This window comes from Cyprinus carpio, chromosome A21 (assembly GCF_018340385.1).
Source record: "Cyprinus carpio isolate SPL01 chromosome A21, ASM1834038v1, whole genome shotgun sequence".
Classification (NCBI taxonomy): Eukaryota; Metazoa; Chordata; class Actinopteri; order Cypriniformes; family Cyprinidae; genus Cyprinus; species Cyprinus carpio.
The window spans coordinates 11225687-11246468 of NC_056592.1; the positions used below are offsets into that span (position 1 = coordinate 11225687).

General features: G+C 34.2%; 1 protein-coding gene across 5 annotated transcripts in view; it reads left to right on the forward strand.

Annotated features, from left to right (window-relative positions):
• Window positions 1-20782, forward strand: part of gria4b (glutamate receptor, ionotropic, AMPA 4b) — a 79275-nt gene that overhangs the window by 25295 nt on the left and 33198 nt on the right. For all 5 annotated transcript variants that reach the window (XM_042710840.1, XM_042710838.1, XM_042710841.1 and 2 more), the window contains exon 3: window positions 17971-18210. In XM_042710840.1, coding sequence (XP_042566774.1) covers window positions 17971-18210 — 240 coding nt within the window. The remainder of the gene's footprint in view (window positions 1-17970; window positions 18211-20782) is intronic.

Here is a 20782-nt window from a genome sequence, read left to right on the forward strand (position 1 = left end):
ATTTTAGCTACATTTAAATAAACAAATTTAGTTGACTAACTTTCAACATTTTTTTTTATTTAAATGTAACTAAAATAAATTGTTTGCAACCACTTACCTTAAAATCTTTTAGTATCATTTCATGGGGAAGTTTTTGGCCAGTTGATGGTCACTTGCCCAATTGATATTTGTTGATTTTGTACAAGTGTTTTTTATTTTCAAATTTCTGAGAAGGTAAATTGTATAACTGGCTTTGTTTTGTCTAAATTGCTAACATACTGTATAAATGGCTGGCAAATATGTGTTTTCAGCAAAAGTGTTTTTCTAATTTAGCTCTCATAGAATTACATTATGGTGGTATCAAGTTTTATCACAAATTAAAATCCTATTTTTTGTAAAGAAAACTAAAAAAAAAAAAAGGATTGTTTTAATGTTTTTTTTTTTTTTTTAAATCTCTTATGCTGTCCAAGGCTACATTTATATTATCAAAAATACAATAAAACTGTATTATTGTGAAATATTATTACAATTTCAAATAACAATTTACAAAAAAAATAAATTTAAAAAATAAATTCAATACACAATCAAATTTCAATTTATAAATATAAATTTAAAAAAAAATAAGTATATATATGTAGGCTATTTATTAATCCTGGTAAATCACATATTCTGCATGACCATATTCTATATCCCTAATCCGAGCCAATACCTAAACTTAACAAATACCTTACTATTAATAAGCAGAAAATTAGGAGTTTATTGAGGCAAAAGTCATAGTTAATGGTTTGTTAATAGCGATAATTATAACTTAAAATACAGTATGACCATATATATACAGTATACACACACACAAATACACTATATAAAAACATTAAAATGCAGTTCATCATTTTTGGTCCTATAAAAATGTTAACAGAAAAATTTTTTTGAATCCAGATCCAGCTCATAAATTATGCACTCTAGTCTGGATAGTCAATTGAAGCTTTTTCCTGCAAACCGTGTTTGTAACTGAAACTCATCACCTAAAGGAATCTCAAACCTTTATCTTGATGCTGACTGAGAGAATTTGCCTCCACACTGATGTAATAACAAACATAATACAGCCTTATCTTTAATATTTTGTTGTTCCTTCACCACTTTTGAGAGCATAACATTATGGATTCAGACATTGAATCAGGCATTGAGTCAGAAAGGGGAAATGTTGGAGATTAGAGCCTGCTGGGTTCTTTATCGGAACACAGAGGTGTTTTCGGCTTTAAATATATTCAAAACATCCTCGACAATGCCTCTGTCTAATGTGGTAATCTGGTGAATGCAGGAGTGCATATTGTTCTACAAAGGCTGCCATGAATCAGAAAGAGAGCTGTCAAGGGATGCAGCTCTCTCTCTCTCTCTCTCTCTCTCTCTCTTGTTTTCTTCTTAAACTCTCCCTAAAATCTGAGTATAGTGTATGACTGGCTATGTTCAGTCAAAAGGCTTCATTCAGTGTTCCCTCACTGACTGGGATCAAATGATGTGGGAGTCTGTTCAGTCAGTAGCACTAATGTCTGCAGTATCATAAGGCTGGTGTCAGGCTGTGGTCACAGTTCTTTAGTCACTGGGCTCGGTCCAATACGACTAGCTCCATCTGGTCCAGTCAACATTAGATCTGCAAAAACAAAACAAAAAAACATTAGGTCTGCACTTTCAGATCCTTTTCCCCACACTGTAAAAAAAACTGAGGTAAAAAACTGGCAGCTGTGGTTGCCGGAATTTTACTGTAATTTTTTTTTTTTTTTTTTTATGGTAGCAACTTATTTCATTAACTGATATAATGTTAATATGCCAACCAAATGAAATATTGAAATCTGTTTAGTACCTTTGTAATACACCACCAAAAGCAGGTGGTGATGAGAAAGTCATACGATGATTTAAAGCTCGTTACAAAAAGCCTTTCCACAATCTGAGAAAGAAAATACTAACTTACATATATCATTCAAACAAATGCTCAACATCATCATGGTAACTCACATAATACTGAAATAATGTAATAAACAATAATTTAACATACAGTCCTAATGAATATAACTGGTACATCAATTTACGTTTTTTTTTTGTTTTTTCACTGTAAATTATACATTCTTTTTCCACTTCCAAAAACTGTATTTTACCATAAAATGAAATGTCCATTACAGTTTTTCACCATATAGTAAGGGAACATACCATTTACCAGTAATGCATTTTTACTGTAGCATTTTTAGTCTTTTGCCATTAAAATCACGGAATTAGAAATTATTTATTTATTAATTTTATATTTAAATACACAATACAGTACATTTGAACAGCTCCTTTTAACCAAATACATAATATTTAGGTTTTTCCATTACATGAAATTAAATTTGAAGCCCAATCAAATTTATAAACCAAAACAAATATACAAAACAACATTACTATACATTATTATTATTCTTTAATTTATATAATATATAATAATTATATTATATATAATTATTATTATCTGTATTTGAATGTTAAAACGCCACGGGAAATGCGTTGTAGATGGAACAAATTTGAAGATGTTAAAAACAACTTTGATGTTTGTTGGCCGACCTGAGCTTATATTTTTACTTCCCATCTACTCTAATAAACTTCCTCTGTCCATCCCTACAACTTTACAGCCATCCATCCATAAGCCTTACAAACCACCCCACCAAAAACACTGCCATTCATCCTTTTGTCTGACAAATGACCTTACTTGAGAGAGCAATCTGTCTGCCTGAGTTCTTAAAGGAGCCTGTCTCTCTGTTGTCCTGTCTATAATTCTAACGTTCTAATATTCTATCCATAATTAAATCTCTCATTCTATGTTCTGTCCTTCGTATCTGTCATTAAACCTGTCGTCATTCAGTTCTGTCTGTAATTATATCATTCCATCAATGTTGTTTTATCTATTGCGCCATCTACCATTCTATCTTATGTTGTATCGTTCTATTGTTCTATCGTTCTTATGTTCTGTTGTTCTGTCGTCAAAACTCAGTGACATGTCAGACTTCCAAAAAGGATTTATCTATCCATCCATCCATCCATCCATCATTCTGTCCATCAGACTATAATATCATTCTGTCTGTTTGTATGGCTTAGCCTACACTTCAAGAACTTTTATTGTAAATATTTGTAACCTCTCAGACATTATTCTGTCACAACAAACCATTTTCTAGTTAAAAATGACAGATCTAGCAGTTATGTACATTTCCTCAATTGCATTAATTGAAACTGAAAATTGTGAATGATGCACAACTCACATTTTTGTATCTGTAAGTGTTGGCACAGTGAACTCCTGTGAAATAATATATGGATCAGTCATTTAATCTCTAGTACTTGATTGTGATGCTTTGCACAGTTTACAATTCCTCTTCCTGCGCTAATTAGAACAGGCAGTGCTAATCAAGCTAAGTGCGACCGACTGCGTTGAGTGCCTCTGTGGCTCTGAACATCAGTAGGTTGGGGTGGTGTGTGTCAATGGGACACTAATGATCCACACAGAACAAGACAGGCCTGGATCTCTCTGTTTCCACTGCCATTACAAAGTTCTCTCTCAGAGCGAGAACAAAAGAGGACCATTGAATGGTTTAAGTTTATAAAAGGGGTTGATGTCGAGGGCTGACATGGATTGTCATGTTTATCTAAACTTGAGAGGCAGAAATGGAAAACAAGAGAGTGCCGAAAGAGAAAAGATGACAGAAAAAAGAGAATATAGAGGGAGGCAAGGCCAAGAGGAAGCAAAGAGACAGATGTGAAAAAAAATATATACCATCTCAGAAATGCTTTATAGAAGACTAGCAGACTGGACAGAAATAGGGCAGAAATTCATCCCGATAGCTGACGAAAGCAGCGTGGCTATGTGCCAGTGTCAAAAAAATGCCACACAACCAACATTACTTCAATCAGCAGGCTTTATAAATATCCCAGCCTTGTGCTGTTTGTATTCCAAGCTAATTACCGTGACTGTAATTAGCAAGGATTGAAATAGAAAATCATGGATTTATTTGAATTAGTGACACAAGCGCAAATGAATCTTGCATTGCTATTCACAAGTGAGACAGAACCCGCTGTTTTTTTATCTGATGACTGAAATGATCCTGAAATATTCATTTTTCCTATTTCAAAGTCAGTTTTGCACAAATTAAATCAAATTCTCTATACAAAACCTTCTGAGTGAATTTGCACGTTATGTAACACTTGCACATAGAGTTTGTGTTTTTGGATTTGGAATGTTTGAAGCTCGATCGATTGACTATTTTTTTGTTCGTCATTAGAAATGCATCACTTATGTACTTGGTTATTCGGTAGGCTATTGTTATTAATTATTTTATAAGTAGTGAAAGGAGGATTCTTACTAAATAACATAGCATAATTTACTAGCTTATAAGCCCACCTAAATATGTTCTTGCAGTGTTAATAGTTGCATGTTTATTTATACACCAAAATGTCTTTTATTTTCAGCAACAAGTCATTCTGATTCACCTGTGTCTTTGAAAGCAAATAAACCTGTCTGCTTAATAAACAACAAGTCATTCTGATTCACCTGTGTCTTTGAAAGCAAATAAACCTGTCTGCTTATTTCATGCTTTCCTCTGTAAAATAACAAGGTCCTGACTGTATATGCAACGTCAGACTGCATTTCTGATTGACAGGCTGAAAAGAATGACAGTGTGTGACTCATGGGAATGAGGGTAAGTGATTGGCCAGCGGAGGAGGGCTGTGAATCAGGATGGCTGGTATAATTTGTCCTTCTCACTCTGATCGCTGCCATGGAACGCTGCCCATGTATGAGGTTAAAAGAGTATCGTGCTAGATCTGAATTGTGCCAAAGAACCCATAACCTTTCTCTGTCTCTTCTGAAGAACAGCCCTTACTGCAGTACATACAGCTTATGTAACTGAATGGTTCTATTTAAACCAACTATTCCATTTTGATTGTCATTTTGGCTATTTAAAGGGATGGTTCAAATAAAAATTCTGTCATCATTTACTCACCTTGAAACCTGGATGAATTTCTTTCTTCTGCTGAACACAAAAGAGCCAAATAATTCCTGGTCTCAGTTGACTTCCATAGTATTTTTTTTTCCATACTATGGACGACAATGAGGCACATCAACTGTTTGTTCAACAGAAGAAAGAAGCCAACAAAATAAACAATAAAATCATAATCACTAAGTAAAGTAAAATACACGGCTAGCTGTGCATTAAATTATTTTAATGCATGACATAAAGCTACAAAAATCACTAACAGCTTCAACTTGTCAATGGTGGCAAATGACCATGGTATAAAAGGGATAATGCACGGCTAGCTGTGCATTAAATTATTTTAATGCATGACATAAAGGCCAAGAACCTCCACGAAGTGCAATTAAATTATTTTATTGCACTTCGTGGAGGTTCTTGGCCTCTATGTCATGCATTAAAATTGTATAATGCACAGCTAGCCGTGCATTATCCCGCTTATACCATGGTCATTTGCCACCATTGACAAGTTGAAGCTGTTAGTGATGTTTGTAGTGTAATATTTGACTGGAAGAGTAAAAATTATGGTTATTTTTGTCACGTTATGACTCGTTAGCTCTAGCATTCTACACGCTGCAAATCAGACACAGAGATAAAAAGTGCAGTAAGATCACATTTATTTGAATGAATTATAGCACTTATTTGAATTAATTATTGATCGATTGAGAGAGAGAGATGACAGTTGTGTGTGCGTTACCTGCATCTGTGCATCTCTCTACAAACAATGAAACTACTATTTCAAAAACAGTGATTTTATACCTCGTTGCTGAGGAATATATATAGCATTCTAGTATTCTCCGTTGGTGGGCGGAGTTAGTGTAAATAGCCTCTGCCAACAAGGCGGACTATTTGCACTTAGTGTAAATAGACACTCCGTTAAAGAAATGCTTTGTTTATAATGAGGAGGACATTTTAAGCTATGAAACTTGCAGGATGTTTTAATGGTACATAGACCTCTTATATGCCTAAAGATCAAGGCAAATTTGATTTTCTCATGTCATGACCCTTTTAAGACTATTTTAGTAGCTTTATATGAAGTATAGTTTGGATTTGGAGATGTTTCTCCCACAGTACTCTTAGAAAGTGTTGAGGAGAAGTTGCACCTCTGAGAGTGAGTGGGTCTGACAGTTTGTGTTGTAAAAACCAATCGTCTTCGGACAGAGGAGTCTGTGTGTGTGTTTATGTGTGTCTAGACCCAAATCCCAGAGCATTGCAGACTAACATCCTACTTCTCCTCTCTTTTGTGCTGACTTAATTTAAGAGTGGGCTGAATAAATAACATCCCCAAGGCATGCAGGGCACCCTGAGAGCATTTCTCGTATTTACTCACCGATACGCATTATATAGAGTTTTTTATATCCCTCCTGTGACTTTCCAGACACTGCAACATGCTCCTTTTTAAGGTCATCATGGGCTTCACTTTGTTTTAAAAGAATGCACGGAATGGCAAATGCTTGGCTTATGAATATTAATTAGGTTATGCATAAATAATTGAAAGCCATCTTATATTATTTTGATAATTAAATGGTTGGTAGTAAACAGTAAATGACAGTGTTTGCATTTTGTTTCATGATTTAACTGGAAGCCATGATATTTTTTAAATGTTGCTAAACGATGCATATGGTTGACGTGTCCTGCAGTATGATCTGCATTACTCCATTTTATACAGCATTTTATGAATATTTTTATAATTATTATACACGTAACATAATTGCATGGAATTACTGTAACATTGTACCAATTGTAAAATTTTATTTTTCATATTGTAGGATGACTCGGACACTTTCAGTGCAGAATAAATTTTTGTGTCAAATCAAATATTTCTACAAAGTACTTGAACTAGCTATTGCGTGATACTTCATCCACGTCTATAGGTGGCAGTCACTTTAGACTTTATTACGCTTTATGCAATTTTTTTTCTTAAAAAGACACTTGGGGAAAAATTATCACATTATTCAAGGTTAGACATTTTATTTATTTTTAAAATTAAGCGAAAAACTAAAAAATTCCATGTACCCTGATTGTAAGTTTTAAATGTTAATGTGATTTAAAAAAAAATGTATGTAAATGTTTACTTTTCAAATATAAATTGAATTTATATAATTACATTTTAAATATAAATAAAATCTAATTACAGTTTTAATTTTTGAATTTTACATTTAGTATTTAATGCATTTCAGATGTTTATTCAAAAACATAAGCAGTTGATGCATAACATGTCCATGGACTTTTTTTTACACATCAGATACAATACTTTTACCTGTTTTTAGAAAAGTAATATTTTCTGGGGAAATGTTTTCTTTTTCTTTACAACAGCATCTCCTCTGGTCTTTTTCTCTCTCGCTTCTTTCATTCAATGACAAAGATAATCCTGCATCTGGTTTAGGTGCCGCACACTGATATTGTGCTTTGTGTCTGTAAATGGACTTCAGGTTTGAATAGAGGCCAGAATAGGTGGAAGCTTTTTGTAGAATGCTTTTTTCTGTCATTCTCTTAAGCTCAGCGCACAGTTTAAGGCTGTATGAATGAGTAAATAAATATATAAAGAGAAAAAATTCTCTGAGGAAGCGATGTCAATGCGAACATGAGAGAGTAAGAGCGAGAAAGAGAGAGGAGGAGGAGGAGCAGTCAGGGAGAGCAAGCACAAAAGAAAAGACAGAAAGAACACAAAGATAGTGGATGAAAAATGAAGTCACAAAGGATACAGAGAGTTACAACAAAAGAATAGGAGTGAAGGATAGAGACACAAGACAGGCAACAGAAGGAACAAGAGAGGCATCAACTACGGTGGAGACTAGAGCGAGGGATAGAAGAAGAGGAAAAGAGAGAGAGAGAGAGAGAAATGGGCCAGCTTTCCCCTGCAAGGCACACCCTGGCATTCAGCCGTTGAAGAGAGCAGGAGAAATGTTGAAAAAGAGAGAACAGTATTTGTCAAGAACTGAGGAAACGAAAAGAGACAGAGAGACGGCACGTCTCAGAGAGACAGGAAGCGACTTTTAGGAATCAACAGTGATATGTAAATGCCAACTTTTGCTATCATCTCTGGCCCTTTTGCTCATGTTATGTCATCATTGTAAAGGGATATGAATATGTATCTTCTGATTGCTTAGATAAACATCAGCATGCCGATGATTTACTGATGTCTGGATCTGGAGGAACAGGGGAAGAGCTTGTGCAGCACAAGCACACACTGTTCCACAAGTATCCAAATCTGTGTTCACTGGTGTCCGCTACCATAAAAACAGGCTGAATTATGGGAAAGACTGTGTCTCCTCTAGTAAAGTAGCTGGTAGCAATGAACAACTGAAAAACTGAATTGTATTTTAGGCTATTACAGTTATATTTGTAGTTTAAAATGAGACGTCCTATTCTGGTGTCCACATCAGATGATATTTAAGTGATTTTGTATTCATACAAACATATTAAATGCAAGAAAAGTGTCTGCTTTAATGTTTCAAATAACTTTTGTGAAAATAAAATGTCTAAAAAAAGGGGTGAAATAATCATCATTCAGCGTCATTTTGTAAAAACGAAACCACTTATTCTGACCTGTACTTAGATTCCAGTTAATTAGTTAGTAAAAAACATCTTGCTGACAAATGATCAAACAAAACCTAATTACAAAAAAATAAAATTACAAAAAACGTTAAATATTAAAAATCACAAATAACTAGTTATTTGAAGGATAGTTTCAAAAATTGGTAAATATTTAAGATTCCAGTTAATTAGTATTTTGGGGACCGCACTTCTACTTATTAATATAAAATAATTATTCTAAAAAATAAACACAGTATTTTTTGTAACATAAACAAATCATTACACTGAATGACATTTTTTGTTGGTATCTTGCTTATAAAAATCATAAAAAAAAATTATAATAATTAATTATTTTCTTTCTCAGAGAAAAAAGTAATTAATATGTATAATATAATTTACATGTATTTTAAGATTTTTGTGGAAACTGATACTTTTTTTTTCAGAATTATCTGATGAACAGAAAGTTCAAAAGCTATTTTGATTATTTGAAATCTGTATTGAAATACATTACAAAATATATTTTGTAACAACCCACCTTGGATTTTGGCTAAAACAAGGTATCTTAGAAAATCATGTAGCAATTTTTTTGCACTTGAGCAAATTGTTTTGCTGAGGTCATTGGAGAAAATACTTAATTTTACATTTTAAAAACTCAAGCAACAATTATGACATCAACAGGATGTGAGGCCATGAGAATAGACCCCAGAGCTTAATGTTTCAGGTATACACCTCAGGCTTCATTATGTGATTACCGTTGCTACTGGAAGAGACGGCATAATAACACCCATCATCACTAACATTACAACACCTCTCACCATTAATGCCTGTGATGACGAATTTCATAAATGTCACTAACAAGTGTTAGTTTATTCATTTGCCACCAAGCATTAGTCACAGTGCATGTTTGAGTGCTTGAGTGACGCAGACACTCTCTCTTGTCTCAGTCTGTACAGTTGCGCTTCAATGTCTTTGGCTCCCCATAAAAAAAAATCTCATTCAGCCACACTATGATTTTTCTATAAATATCAAACACCCAGGTCCAAGGAGAGAAATCTAATCTATTTTATCAAGTGCTTGCAACTAGGTAAGAGAAGATCAGATTTCTATTCAACTTGGAATTTTAGAATGTAGATGAAAAGCTTGTGTGGATGTTTTATTTTAAATCAAACAAGAGACTGATGATTCAGATGAAACCTGTTTACAGACATTTACAGTTTTTTTCAGTCACTTTGGTGCATTTCTCAAATCAGAAATGAAATTCTCAAAACTACTTGAACAACCTCCACATCATCTAGTCATTTATACACATCATAAAACCAGTTTCTCATTCTTTTGAACAAGTTGCGATTGCTTTTGTACATTCATGCAATTGATTATGCACATTTATCTGCAGTTTGCCTACATTATCAGTTGCTAATGTCATGTTGCTCAAAATGTATTATATCAGTTTTCTGTGCAGTAGTCTTACCCCTCAAAACATCTAGTCGTTAGGTCATTCATTGAATGCAAAATGGTTCATCTAGTCGTCATAAACTGCCAAACCACAAATATACAATTATTTTAAATTTTAAATTTTTTACACAACACATTATTATTAGACGTTTTGTAAATTTGGCATGAATTGTGCAAGTGAATCTTGACTAATGAAGAGAATGTAGATAAACCAATGATAAAGCATTTCTCTGAAATATCTCTTGGAAGGTTCATCTCATGAATCTTCAGTTGGAAAGCATATAGACAGAGGACAACACAAGAGTTACAAATTTTGAGAGTGGACTTATTTTTTATTTTTATCTTTGTGCCCATATTTCTTTTTCCTTTTCTATATCACAATGACATTGTAAAGGGTTATTTATTTATTTATTTATTTATTTATTTATTGGTCACGACGTAAAAGTGTAACTAGGAATTCTATCCAGTCTCTTTCAATCAATATCCCACATACAGTAATGTGTAAATTTATACTTTTGAAATGGATATATGGTATACATAAGCATATGGCATAATGTCCAATACAGTAACTGTCATCCAAAATGTTGCCATAGTTTTCACAGTCAGAACATCCCGTCCAGAGTACACTGTTATGGCGTAATTTGAACAATACTATCCGTACACAGTGACACAAGGGCTTGTCATTCTGATGGCACTGACATGTTCATTGACACAGATATTTATTTTTTCAGAGATGAACTAAGGATTTTGAGTAAAAGACTGGCTTTTGCAGGTAATCCATGGTGTTTTGCTATTTTTTCGAGTTGTTATGAGAAATGCACTTACTGTTTTGCAAATGTCAAGGATGATTCGAGAAATGTACCAAAGCGACTGAGAAAAACCGTAATATCCATTAGCCAGCATAAAATTACACTTTTTCATTTTCTAAAGCCATGTACTTTCACTCCTGTAGCTCATTTCCAAAGGTCTGATCACATTTATTGTTGTTCAGTGAATTTTCTTGGATGAAATACAGTAATTTCAAGTCAGGTCACATTTATGTGGCACTTGATACTTTATAATTTGATTTAAAAGTAGCTTCTATAATATTATGTAACTATTTAAACTATAATAAACAGGAAAATAATAAAATCAGTGATGCAGACGTCTTCAAATATGAGGCAAATTCAAATTCTGCTGTAAAGCAGCTCTAAAAAAGATAATAGTGTAATTTTTCTGCTCAAGTCATTTTAATCTTAATATAGTTCCGTTCAACAACTGTGTAAAGTTCAATTATGAAACATAAAAAATCAGCTATACGCTGTTCTATGGAAGGCAACAGTGTTGGTATTCATCCCAATTCAAATCAGTTGAATAAAACTGTTGATGTTCCAAATTCTTTTTAATAGGAATCCATGCAATTAGGAATTTTGCGTCAGGGCGAAATATTTTCCCAGACAGATTTCGCAACGGGTTCAAGATTTCACATGGATTTGCCATTGTTTTTATCTGTGAAATTTCAATAATTTGCACATTTATTGGTTAAACTGATAATGTTAAATCTCATGTTATGGCACTCCCTGTTCACTTTTGTAAAACAATCAGAAAAAAAAAAAAAACATCTTATTCTGTATTAGGAAGCAGTTTAACCCTTAGAAAGGTTAGTTTTCCTCATATGGCCAGAGGATGGGTTAGGCCATTAGTATTGAAGGATGCAGAGGAGATGGGTTAGGCCCACTAGTACTGCCTTGATAAAGCAGTCATGCACTGAAGAATACTCTCCATTGCTATTTTTTCATCCTATTTTTCCACATTTTTTGTCATAATCTTTAAGGTTCTCGTCTTAAGGAGAGGGACCGGGCAGACAGGGAAACCTAATCCATCTTTTCTGTCCCAGAGGCATTGTGGGAGATGAAGTCAAGCGCACTGCGAGTGAAGCTGTCATCGGCGGTGATGCGTGAAGCGGAAAGCAGGATCTGTTTTTCTGCAGTTCATGGTTTACATAGAATCAAAAGCCAGCCGAGCTTTGCTTATTCCTTGCCCCCCTCACGTACACTAGGCTGTTTATGTGTCCGACTAGAAGAGGTAGAAGTCAAGAACTGTGAGACGTTATTGCATTGTAAATCAGAATTCTTTTTAGATCATATGAATTAAAGCAACAGCATGTTTATTTCGCCTTTGGGGAACATTCATTTCGCAGATGCACAGATGCTAGCCTGCAACACTATATAATGATGTCAAAACAGAATTTGCTGTAAATGCTCTTTCTGGTTGGGTTGGTTTAAAGGGGTCATATGATGCGATTTAAATTTTTCTTTTCTCTTTGGAGTGTTACAAGCTCTTGGTACATAAAGAAGATCTGTAAAGTTGCAAAGACTAAAGTCTCATATCCAAAAAGATATTCTTTATAAAAGTGAAGAGTCAACCACGCCCCCTAAAACGGCTCGTTCTAACACGGCCCCACGTCTACATCAGGATGTGGGAAGATTTGCATAATGCCGCCCAATTGTTTATGCAAAGAAAGAAGGCGTAACTTTTATTCTCACTGTAATATTGTTGCTGTCGTGGAGACAGTGTTTTATTGTGAAAGCGAAACTACTTTGTTTGGCCTTCCAAAAGAGGACACAACTCAGTGGTTAAGTTGTATTTACAACACTGTTCCAGAACATTTCAACCCAAATATTCAGATGTGTGCAGCGCATTTTAATCATTTTACAGAGGACGATTAGACTGTTTCCTGGGAAAGGGGGCCTACAATGCCAGTGTTTGTTTCTTTAAAGTGGGACAATTCCATACTTTGCAAGGACAGTTATGGCGCTTCAAATATCAGACACATAGTCTGTAAGTACGTTTTTATATGTAAAGAATTTGCCACTGACGATTCAAACACGAGTTTTGAGCAGTGTAGAGCAGCTCTTGTTGTTTGTTGTTTCTCCAATCACAGATGGAGACATGGTTTTATGTTTACGAAGCATGATATGCAACACAACGCGTAAAAAGACAGTATAAGTCATTATAATCAGTAATTATGTCCCCACTGGATGCAACAAATGCCTCGTTTATAATGGGTTTTATTGTTTTTGTCTTGTCGTGCAAGCACACACGGCATCACAGTATGGTAGGGGGCATAATATTTCCATCACACGCTTGAGGAATTTGGCCAATCACTGGATAGTTTCAAAAATTCGGCCAATCACTGGATAGCTGGTCAATCAGTGCACATCTCGCTTTTCAGAATGATGAGCTTTGTAAAAATCAAAATCGTTTCAGAAGGCAGGGCATAGAGGAGCAACAATAATGTACATTATGTGGAAAATAATGTGTTTTTTGAATCTTAAACCGCATAAACAGATTGCATTACACCAAATACACAAAATAATGTTCTTTTTAGCACCGTCATATGAGCCCTTTAAAAAAGCTAAATATCTGAAAATTTTTCAATCACATACAAAACATTCTAAACCTATATGGTGTTTTGTCTTCAATGGAACACAAAAGAAGACATTTGTGTCAGTGTTTTTTTTTTTTTTTTTATGGAACACAAAAGAAGACATTTGTGTCAGTGTTTTTTTTTTTTTTTTTTTTTTTTTACAATTAAAATCAAAGGGGTCCAGTATTGTTTTTGAATTTCATTGTATAAATATTCCTCCAAAAATATTTTCTCACCTTCGTATATTCAAAAACCTATACCTCAATAACTACTTTATAACACAAAACAAAATATATAATAAAGAATTTTTTGTTCATACAATGAAAGTCAATGGGGTCCCAAACAACACTGGACCCCATTGACTTTCATTGTAAGGACTAAAAAAAAAGCAGGCATTTTTCAAAATATCTACAGAATAAAGAAAGTCATACAGGTTTGCAACAACATAAAAGTGAGAAAATAATGAAATAATTTAGGTTTTTAAGTGAACATCCCTTTAAATGTGCTTGATGTTACATAAAACAGCATGTATATTGCCAACCACACAAAAAAAAAACAATCAACTATTATAGAATTGCGATAAAACAACAACCACCTTCTTCATCATATTAGAATATTGTTGGCGTAGGCACTCTAGGGGTCATTGGTAGTGTTGGCCATAGTGAAATGGACCATTGCAATGAGGAAACTGCCAATTGTAGAGCGGCGGAATTGCAAACGGTACTCTCTTTAATAGAACAGTTGATAAAATCTAGCCTATTAAAAACAAACCCTTCTTTTCACTCCTAAGGGGAAACATACTGCTCTGCTTGAAACACTGAATGTTTACAGTATCCCGTGTACACACAAAGGGCATCTGAGCTGTGGGTTTTTGATAATGTCAAATAAAACCTTCCTTGGGTTGTTTTCCTAAACAGACGTGGTCCCTTTAAAAAGGTCAGACTGACAGAGAAAACAACTAAGCTGAGTTTCGGGTGTTTAGGGAGGGGTGGTTGCTGGACCAGAGGAACGTTTGGTGCGAATCTTGCTAACGTAATTGCTGTCTTGATTGCTACAAGCAGCCTCTGTGTCCCCTTTAGCGCATACACCTCCACCCCACCCCCACTTTCTCTCTCCCCGGGGATGTATTTTATGAATTCACAAGACAAACATCACATCAAAAAATATAACCGTGGTTTTCCCCAATATAATATAAAATAAATGTATTGTCCAATCTGATATATGATGGGGAAAAAAAAGAGAAGAATGAGTTCAGCAAAAGATGGATTCCAACTCTAGGTCGATCAAAACAGAGTTGTGCTCTGTTGCATGATGTGCATCTTTAGTAATGTTGACTATGCCAACCAAACATTGGTGGGCGGAGCTAGTGTGAACAAGGTGCATTATTTGCTTAGTGTAAATAGACACTCTGAAATTTTTTCTTCCCCTTGCTTTGGCCCCAAGTGCGCATGGGCCCCTGGGCCTGTGCTTATAATGCCCATGGATAATCCAGTCCTGCTGTGCACAGACGTTCCTATATTTTATGGCCTTTCCTGTGTCTGGAGCTGTCGTTGGAAATGTCCCTGTTAAAAACAGGAATGTCAAAAAACCTATTAGGCTCATAGGAAAGACAGAATATTCTATTTATAGTCTTTATAATTCTATGAAATGTCCCATATTTATTATTTACCAGCCTCGGTTTCTCGATTTATTTGATTAATATTATTGATTGCTTTTAGTGATTGCTTATACTTATCTTTAATGTTGTGAGTGCTGGCACACAATTTTCTGTGTCCTAGAGCTGTGTGGATTGGGATGACAGGAAACTGACAGTAAAATTGAGGAAGATCAGACAACACTGTTCTCTTTGTGCTCATTTTTGTGGCAGATATTCATTTGGGATATGTGGATTGACATGCACTGTGAGAGAATGTACTCAGCAGCATTCAAAAGAGGGTTAACTGTACAAATCAGGTGGAACAGAACGACTGCAGTGTGAGAAATCTGCCGCAATCTTATTTCTCTCCCTGATTGGGTAAACATCTAGCGTTGTGACTTGGTATGCAGGTCTCAGACAAAATTGTTTAAGTGAAGTGCAGATGTTGAAGGGAGTGACGGTGTGTGTGAACTGACTTTGTGTGTGGTTTCTGCTGGTGTGCAAATATAATAAGGAGAACAAACACGACTGGTTTTAGAACAGACCATGTGTATCGCTGGGGTTACTTGGAAATTCAAGAAGAACAAGAACATATTTAACTATCATTTAAAACTAAATGATAATAAATTCAAATTATAATATTCATTTCATTATATATTTTTTTTTTCATAAAAGGAAAAAATAATATATGGAATGTGTTTTAAAATCTGTGTGTCTGGCACTGGTAGCATCTACATTATTATTAAATAGGACCTTTTAAACAACAATAATAAATATTGTGATAGAAAAATAAGTTATGAACAGTTCAAACTTTTTTTTTTTTAAAGAAATCAATACTTTTGTTCAGCAAGGATGCATTAAATTGATCAAAAGTGACAGTAAAGGCATTTATAGTGTTACAAAATAGTTTTTACTTCTATTTTCTCACAAAGCTCAGCCATTTTTAACATGAGAAAGAAATGTTTCTGGAGAATCAAATCACCATGTTGGATTTTTGAAGGATGTGACGCTGAAAACTGGAGTAATGACTGCTGAAAATTCAGTGTTGCCATCACAGAAATAAATTATATTTTAAAATATATTAAAATAGAAAACAGTTCTTTTAAATTCTAATAATATTTCACACTATTACTGTTTTTGCCCTATTTATTATCAAATGAATGCAGGCTCTGTGAGCATAAAATATATCTTTTAAAAATATCTAAAAAACCCAAACGTTTTAACAATGCTCCTTTTTGAGTTTTTTCTCTCACAATATTATTTCTATTGTTGTTTAAAATGTCTAATTTAATGATATTGTCGATGTTACTAAATTATATCATGTACAGTATGAACACATTACTGTTTTTGTCAATGAAGAGGTACTTGAGCCTTAATAATGGGGCTGTACATGTGCATAAGACAAAAAATGTTTGGAAACGCTGTATGTTCTTGGTTTGGCTCTGTATATTGAAGTGTGTGTGTGATTAGACTCTGCTTCTCTGTAGGAATGATGCTTCCCACCGTCAGATACAGGTGTCTCTCCTTTCCCTTCCCCCAATCCAAGGCAGATGTAGTCTGTGTGCAGTCATGGAGATATCCATGATCAAAGAGCCTATACTTATGGCACAATAAGATCCCGCTAATAATCCACAATTACTTTCAGACACATGCTAGTGCCAATCAGAGTCATACAAAAATAACTAACTACGACAAAGCACTTCAAATGCTGCATGTTCAGCAATATGTAATTATGATACCATCGATTAAACGAGCCTACTTGTGTACGATGAAAATAATGCCCTCACTGCCGTGAGCATACATTGAGAGTTGTTAGTTATGACGTGCCGCTGTCTTTTTGGCTGTTTGTTCAGAACAGAAACGGGAAAACAAAATCATCAAAGCCAGGTGGTTTTTCCATTAGCGTTGCCGCAGTTAAGCTTCAAAGCTGAGAAGTCGGACTTGCTGCAAGAAAGAAATATGAAAAGGAGAAAACTAACAATAACTGTCAGACATGAGAGACATTTTCAGAGACGGGCTTGCTTAACTATTCACTTCAGACTGAGGCAGTAGATCAGACGTTGCCTCAGCAGCCACTGAAGTTTCTCAGAATTGCAAAAACACGGGGAGAAGCAGCGTGGAGCTCATTATCATACACCATATAAACTTAAAAATGCAAACCTCACTCACATAATGATCAAACACACACAAAGTAATAAGTCCACATAGAACTGATCCAATTTTCCATTTTCTTTCTTCTGTGTTTTTTGTGGAAAGCCCATTTAGAAAGCAAGCACCTTGTAGCCTATTTTCAATATTAAATCAGGGTCAAGGTTTATCATGGTCCTGTTAGACTATATAATGTATATATAAAGTTAGTAAGTCTCTTATGCTCATCAAGGCTGCGTTTATTTGATCAAAAATACAGTAACATAGTAATATTATGAAATATTTTTACAATTTATAAATACAAATATATAAATATAAACCAATTTTATTTTAATATATTTTAAAATGTAATTATCTCTGTGATGGCATAGCTGATTGTTTAGCAGCAATTACTCCAGTCTTCAGTGTCACATGATACTTAAGAAAACATTTTAATGTTGATTTGGTGCACAAGAAACATTTCTCATTATTATGCTGAAAACCATGGAAACAAAAAAAAAACTTTTTTTTTTTTTTTTTTGGAGACCATGATACATTTTTCAGGATTCTTTGATGATAAGAAAGTTATAGAATGATTAGAAGGAACACAATAAACATAAACATAAACATAAGAAGGAACTTTCCATTCTTTTTTATTATTAAAATCTTTAAATAAATATTACGGACCCCAAACTTTTGAACAGTAGTATGTGTGTGTGTGTGGGTGGGAGGGTATCTAATGTGCATCTAACTTTCTTTCTCTTCCTCTGTGGTGTTGTGTTTTGCAGTCTGTTCGCAGTACTCGCGGGGCGTTTTCGCCATTTTCGGCCTGTACGATAAGAGGTCGGTTCACACGCTAACATCCTTCTGTGGCGCGCTGCACATCTCCCTCATCACGCCCAGTTTCCCTACCGAGGGCGAGAGCCAGTTCATCTTACAGCTGCGGCCCTCCATACGAGGGGCCCTTCTCAGCCTGCTTGACCACTATGACTGGAATCGATTCGTCTTTCTCTACGACACTGACAGGGGTAAGACAATAAAGCACACAGAAACACACCCACTCACACTAATACACATTTCCATTTGATAATTTGCGAAATGTAATTAAGTGCCAGTGGAAGTGTTTAATAGGTGTACGTACAGGCTTGAATATTAAATAGTCTTCTGCATAATGTGTTAAAGGAACAGTTCACTAAAATGAAAATGCTAATATTCTGTCATTATTTACTTATACTCTCATGTTGTTCCAAACCTGTATGACTTTCTATCTTCTATGAAACGCATACAGAATCATTTTGTAGAGCCTTCACACAGCTATTTTACATATAGCAGCAGTTTATAGTGAACAAGCTTTGAAGTGAACCATAAAGTGTGAAGCTATACTATTTTTGTATACAACAAATCAAAATTTGTCACTTTTTACTTAGTGATCCAAACTCGAGAATCAAACCGATTTGATCTGGTTCACAAATCTAGCTGGTCACTTTCTTCATGCAGTAACAATGAATGAGGACTGGAGATTTAAAGCTTCAAGAAGGCCCTTATTCACAGATAATCTTTTTCTCCAAAGGCTGTTAACTGACAAGTGAGTCATTAAGAACATAATCAGTCATATGCAGAACTTAAACAACAAATGAATTAAAAATAAAACAGGACTCAGTAGAAGAATCGGTCATTGCAAGTTCTCGAATGAACTCTCTTGAACTTTCAAAGAGATCTAGGGCAGATATCAAGACTTTCAGAGAAGACTTTCATTTGACTTCAGAGGACTTACAGTAGAAAATAGTCATATGGAGTCAAATGAATCACTTATAATGTTTTTCACCAAAAACCTTTAATGTTGCACAGAAGATAGAAAGTCATACAGGTTTGGATCAATGTGTGTGTGAGTTTACAATACAAACTCTACTTTATTGGCTGTCTCATGGAGTCAGGTGACTAGGAATGATAAGCCACTCAGATTTTTATTTCCAGTGAGCCTGTTATTAAAAGAGAGGCTTATTCTCAATATATCAGCCACAAACACAAAAACCCCAGTTACACTAATGAGCAGTTTGTTGGCCAGAAACACAGTCACTCTGTTTCTTTCTTACTTGTCTCTCTCCCCAATCCTCTCCATCAACTTCTCTCCTCTTCCCCTCCTGCTCTATTACTATACAATGAAGGGATCCCTGGAGCCCCGGAGGTGAGCTGTGGCTTCAGGTCTTACACACTTCTGAAATGCACCGACTTCCTTTGAAAGACGAGCACAATATCCTCCTGTCTTCTGAGTCTGTAAATCATGAGAGCTCATTGCACAGTATCCTATAAATAACACAAGTGATCTTTTCTCTCATATGCTTTTATAAGACTCCCCACACCCTCCAAAATCACGTATTTTCCCGAACATCACATTTCTATGATTGCTCTTCTCACATCTGCCACAGGCATGTGTTTTTCCTTCATATCCCATATGGCCAGATATTTGCAAAGTTTCCATATGGTGAGCTTAATCAAATATTTTTGTTAGCAAAACCAGAGCATTCAAGATCCTTGTATCTACTTTATCAAGTGCTTATACAGTAAATAAGCCCTTTTTACATAAAACAAAAAGCCACAGTGAATCTTCTACAGAGAGGTAGTGTTTACTGTACCAAACCAGTTTTTGTTGTGCCTGTAACCATTGTAAAATCCATAGGTGGAGGTTATTGGTGATACCTACTGTAATGCACAGCTTGAGAGTCTTGTATTAAACAGCAGCAACAGCAATATTATAAAACAAGGCAAAAAATATAATATTGTATGATATTAATAAAAATAAATTGTATATATTTAATATTAGATGTAATAATAATAATAACAACAATAAGAAATAATGTATTATTATTATTAATATTAATACATGGTGTTGGTAATAATAATAAACTGTAGTTTTTGTTATTTTTCTTTATTGTAAATAAATATATACATATGTATGTTAATAATAATTGGAATAAAAAACTGCAAGGCTGTTTATGGTTGCCATCAATGTATAAATATAGAGTATGTTTATTATGTATAATATTAACATAAAATTATTAATAAAAATATAAAAATATAAAAAAAATTTTAAAAATTATTAGAAATTGTTATTGTTGCTAATAATAATAATACTACTACTAATAATAATAATAATAATTGGATTAAAAACCTAGGCTTTTTTTGCTGCTGAGCAATGTATTAATATATATATAGCTGTTATTATTATTATCCTAATATATATATATATATATATATATATATATATATATATATATATATATATATATATATATATATATATATATTCATTGGAATACAAAACTGTATGCCTTTTTCATTTATATATATATAGCTGTTATTATTATTATTTATAAATAAATATATAGATATAAATGGATAATCATTGGAAAAAAATAATCTAGGCCATTTAATTGAAGCCCAAAAAATGAAGACTAAATGCTCATCCAGTCATAAATTAGAGTCAGAACTATCCTTGTAAATTTAAGTGAGGCTCAAACAGTGAAGGCTGATAAATGAAGATGTTTGAAAAGTACTGGAGTTATGGATTATGCAGTTACTTCTTGGGTGAATTATTCCTTT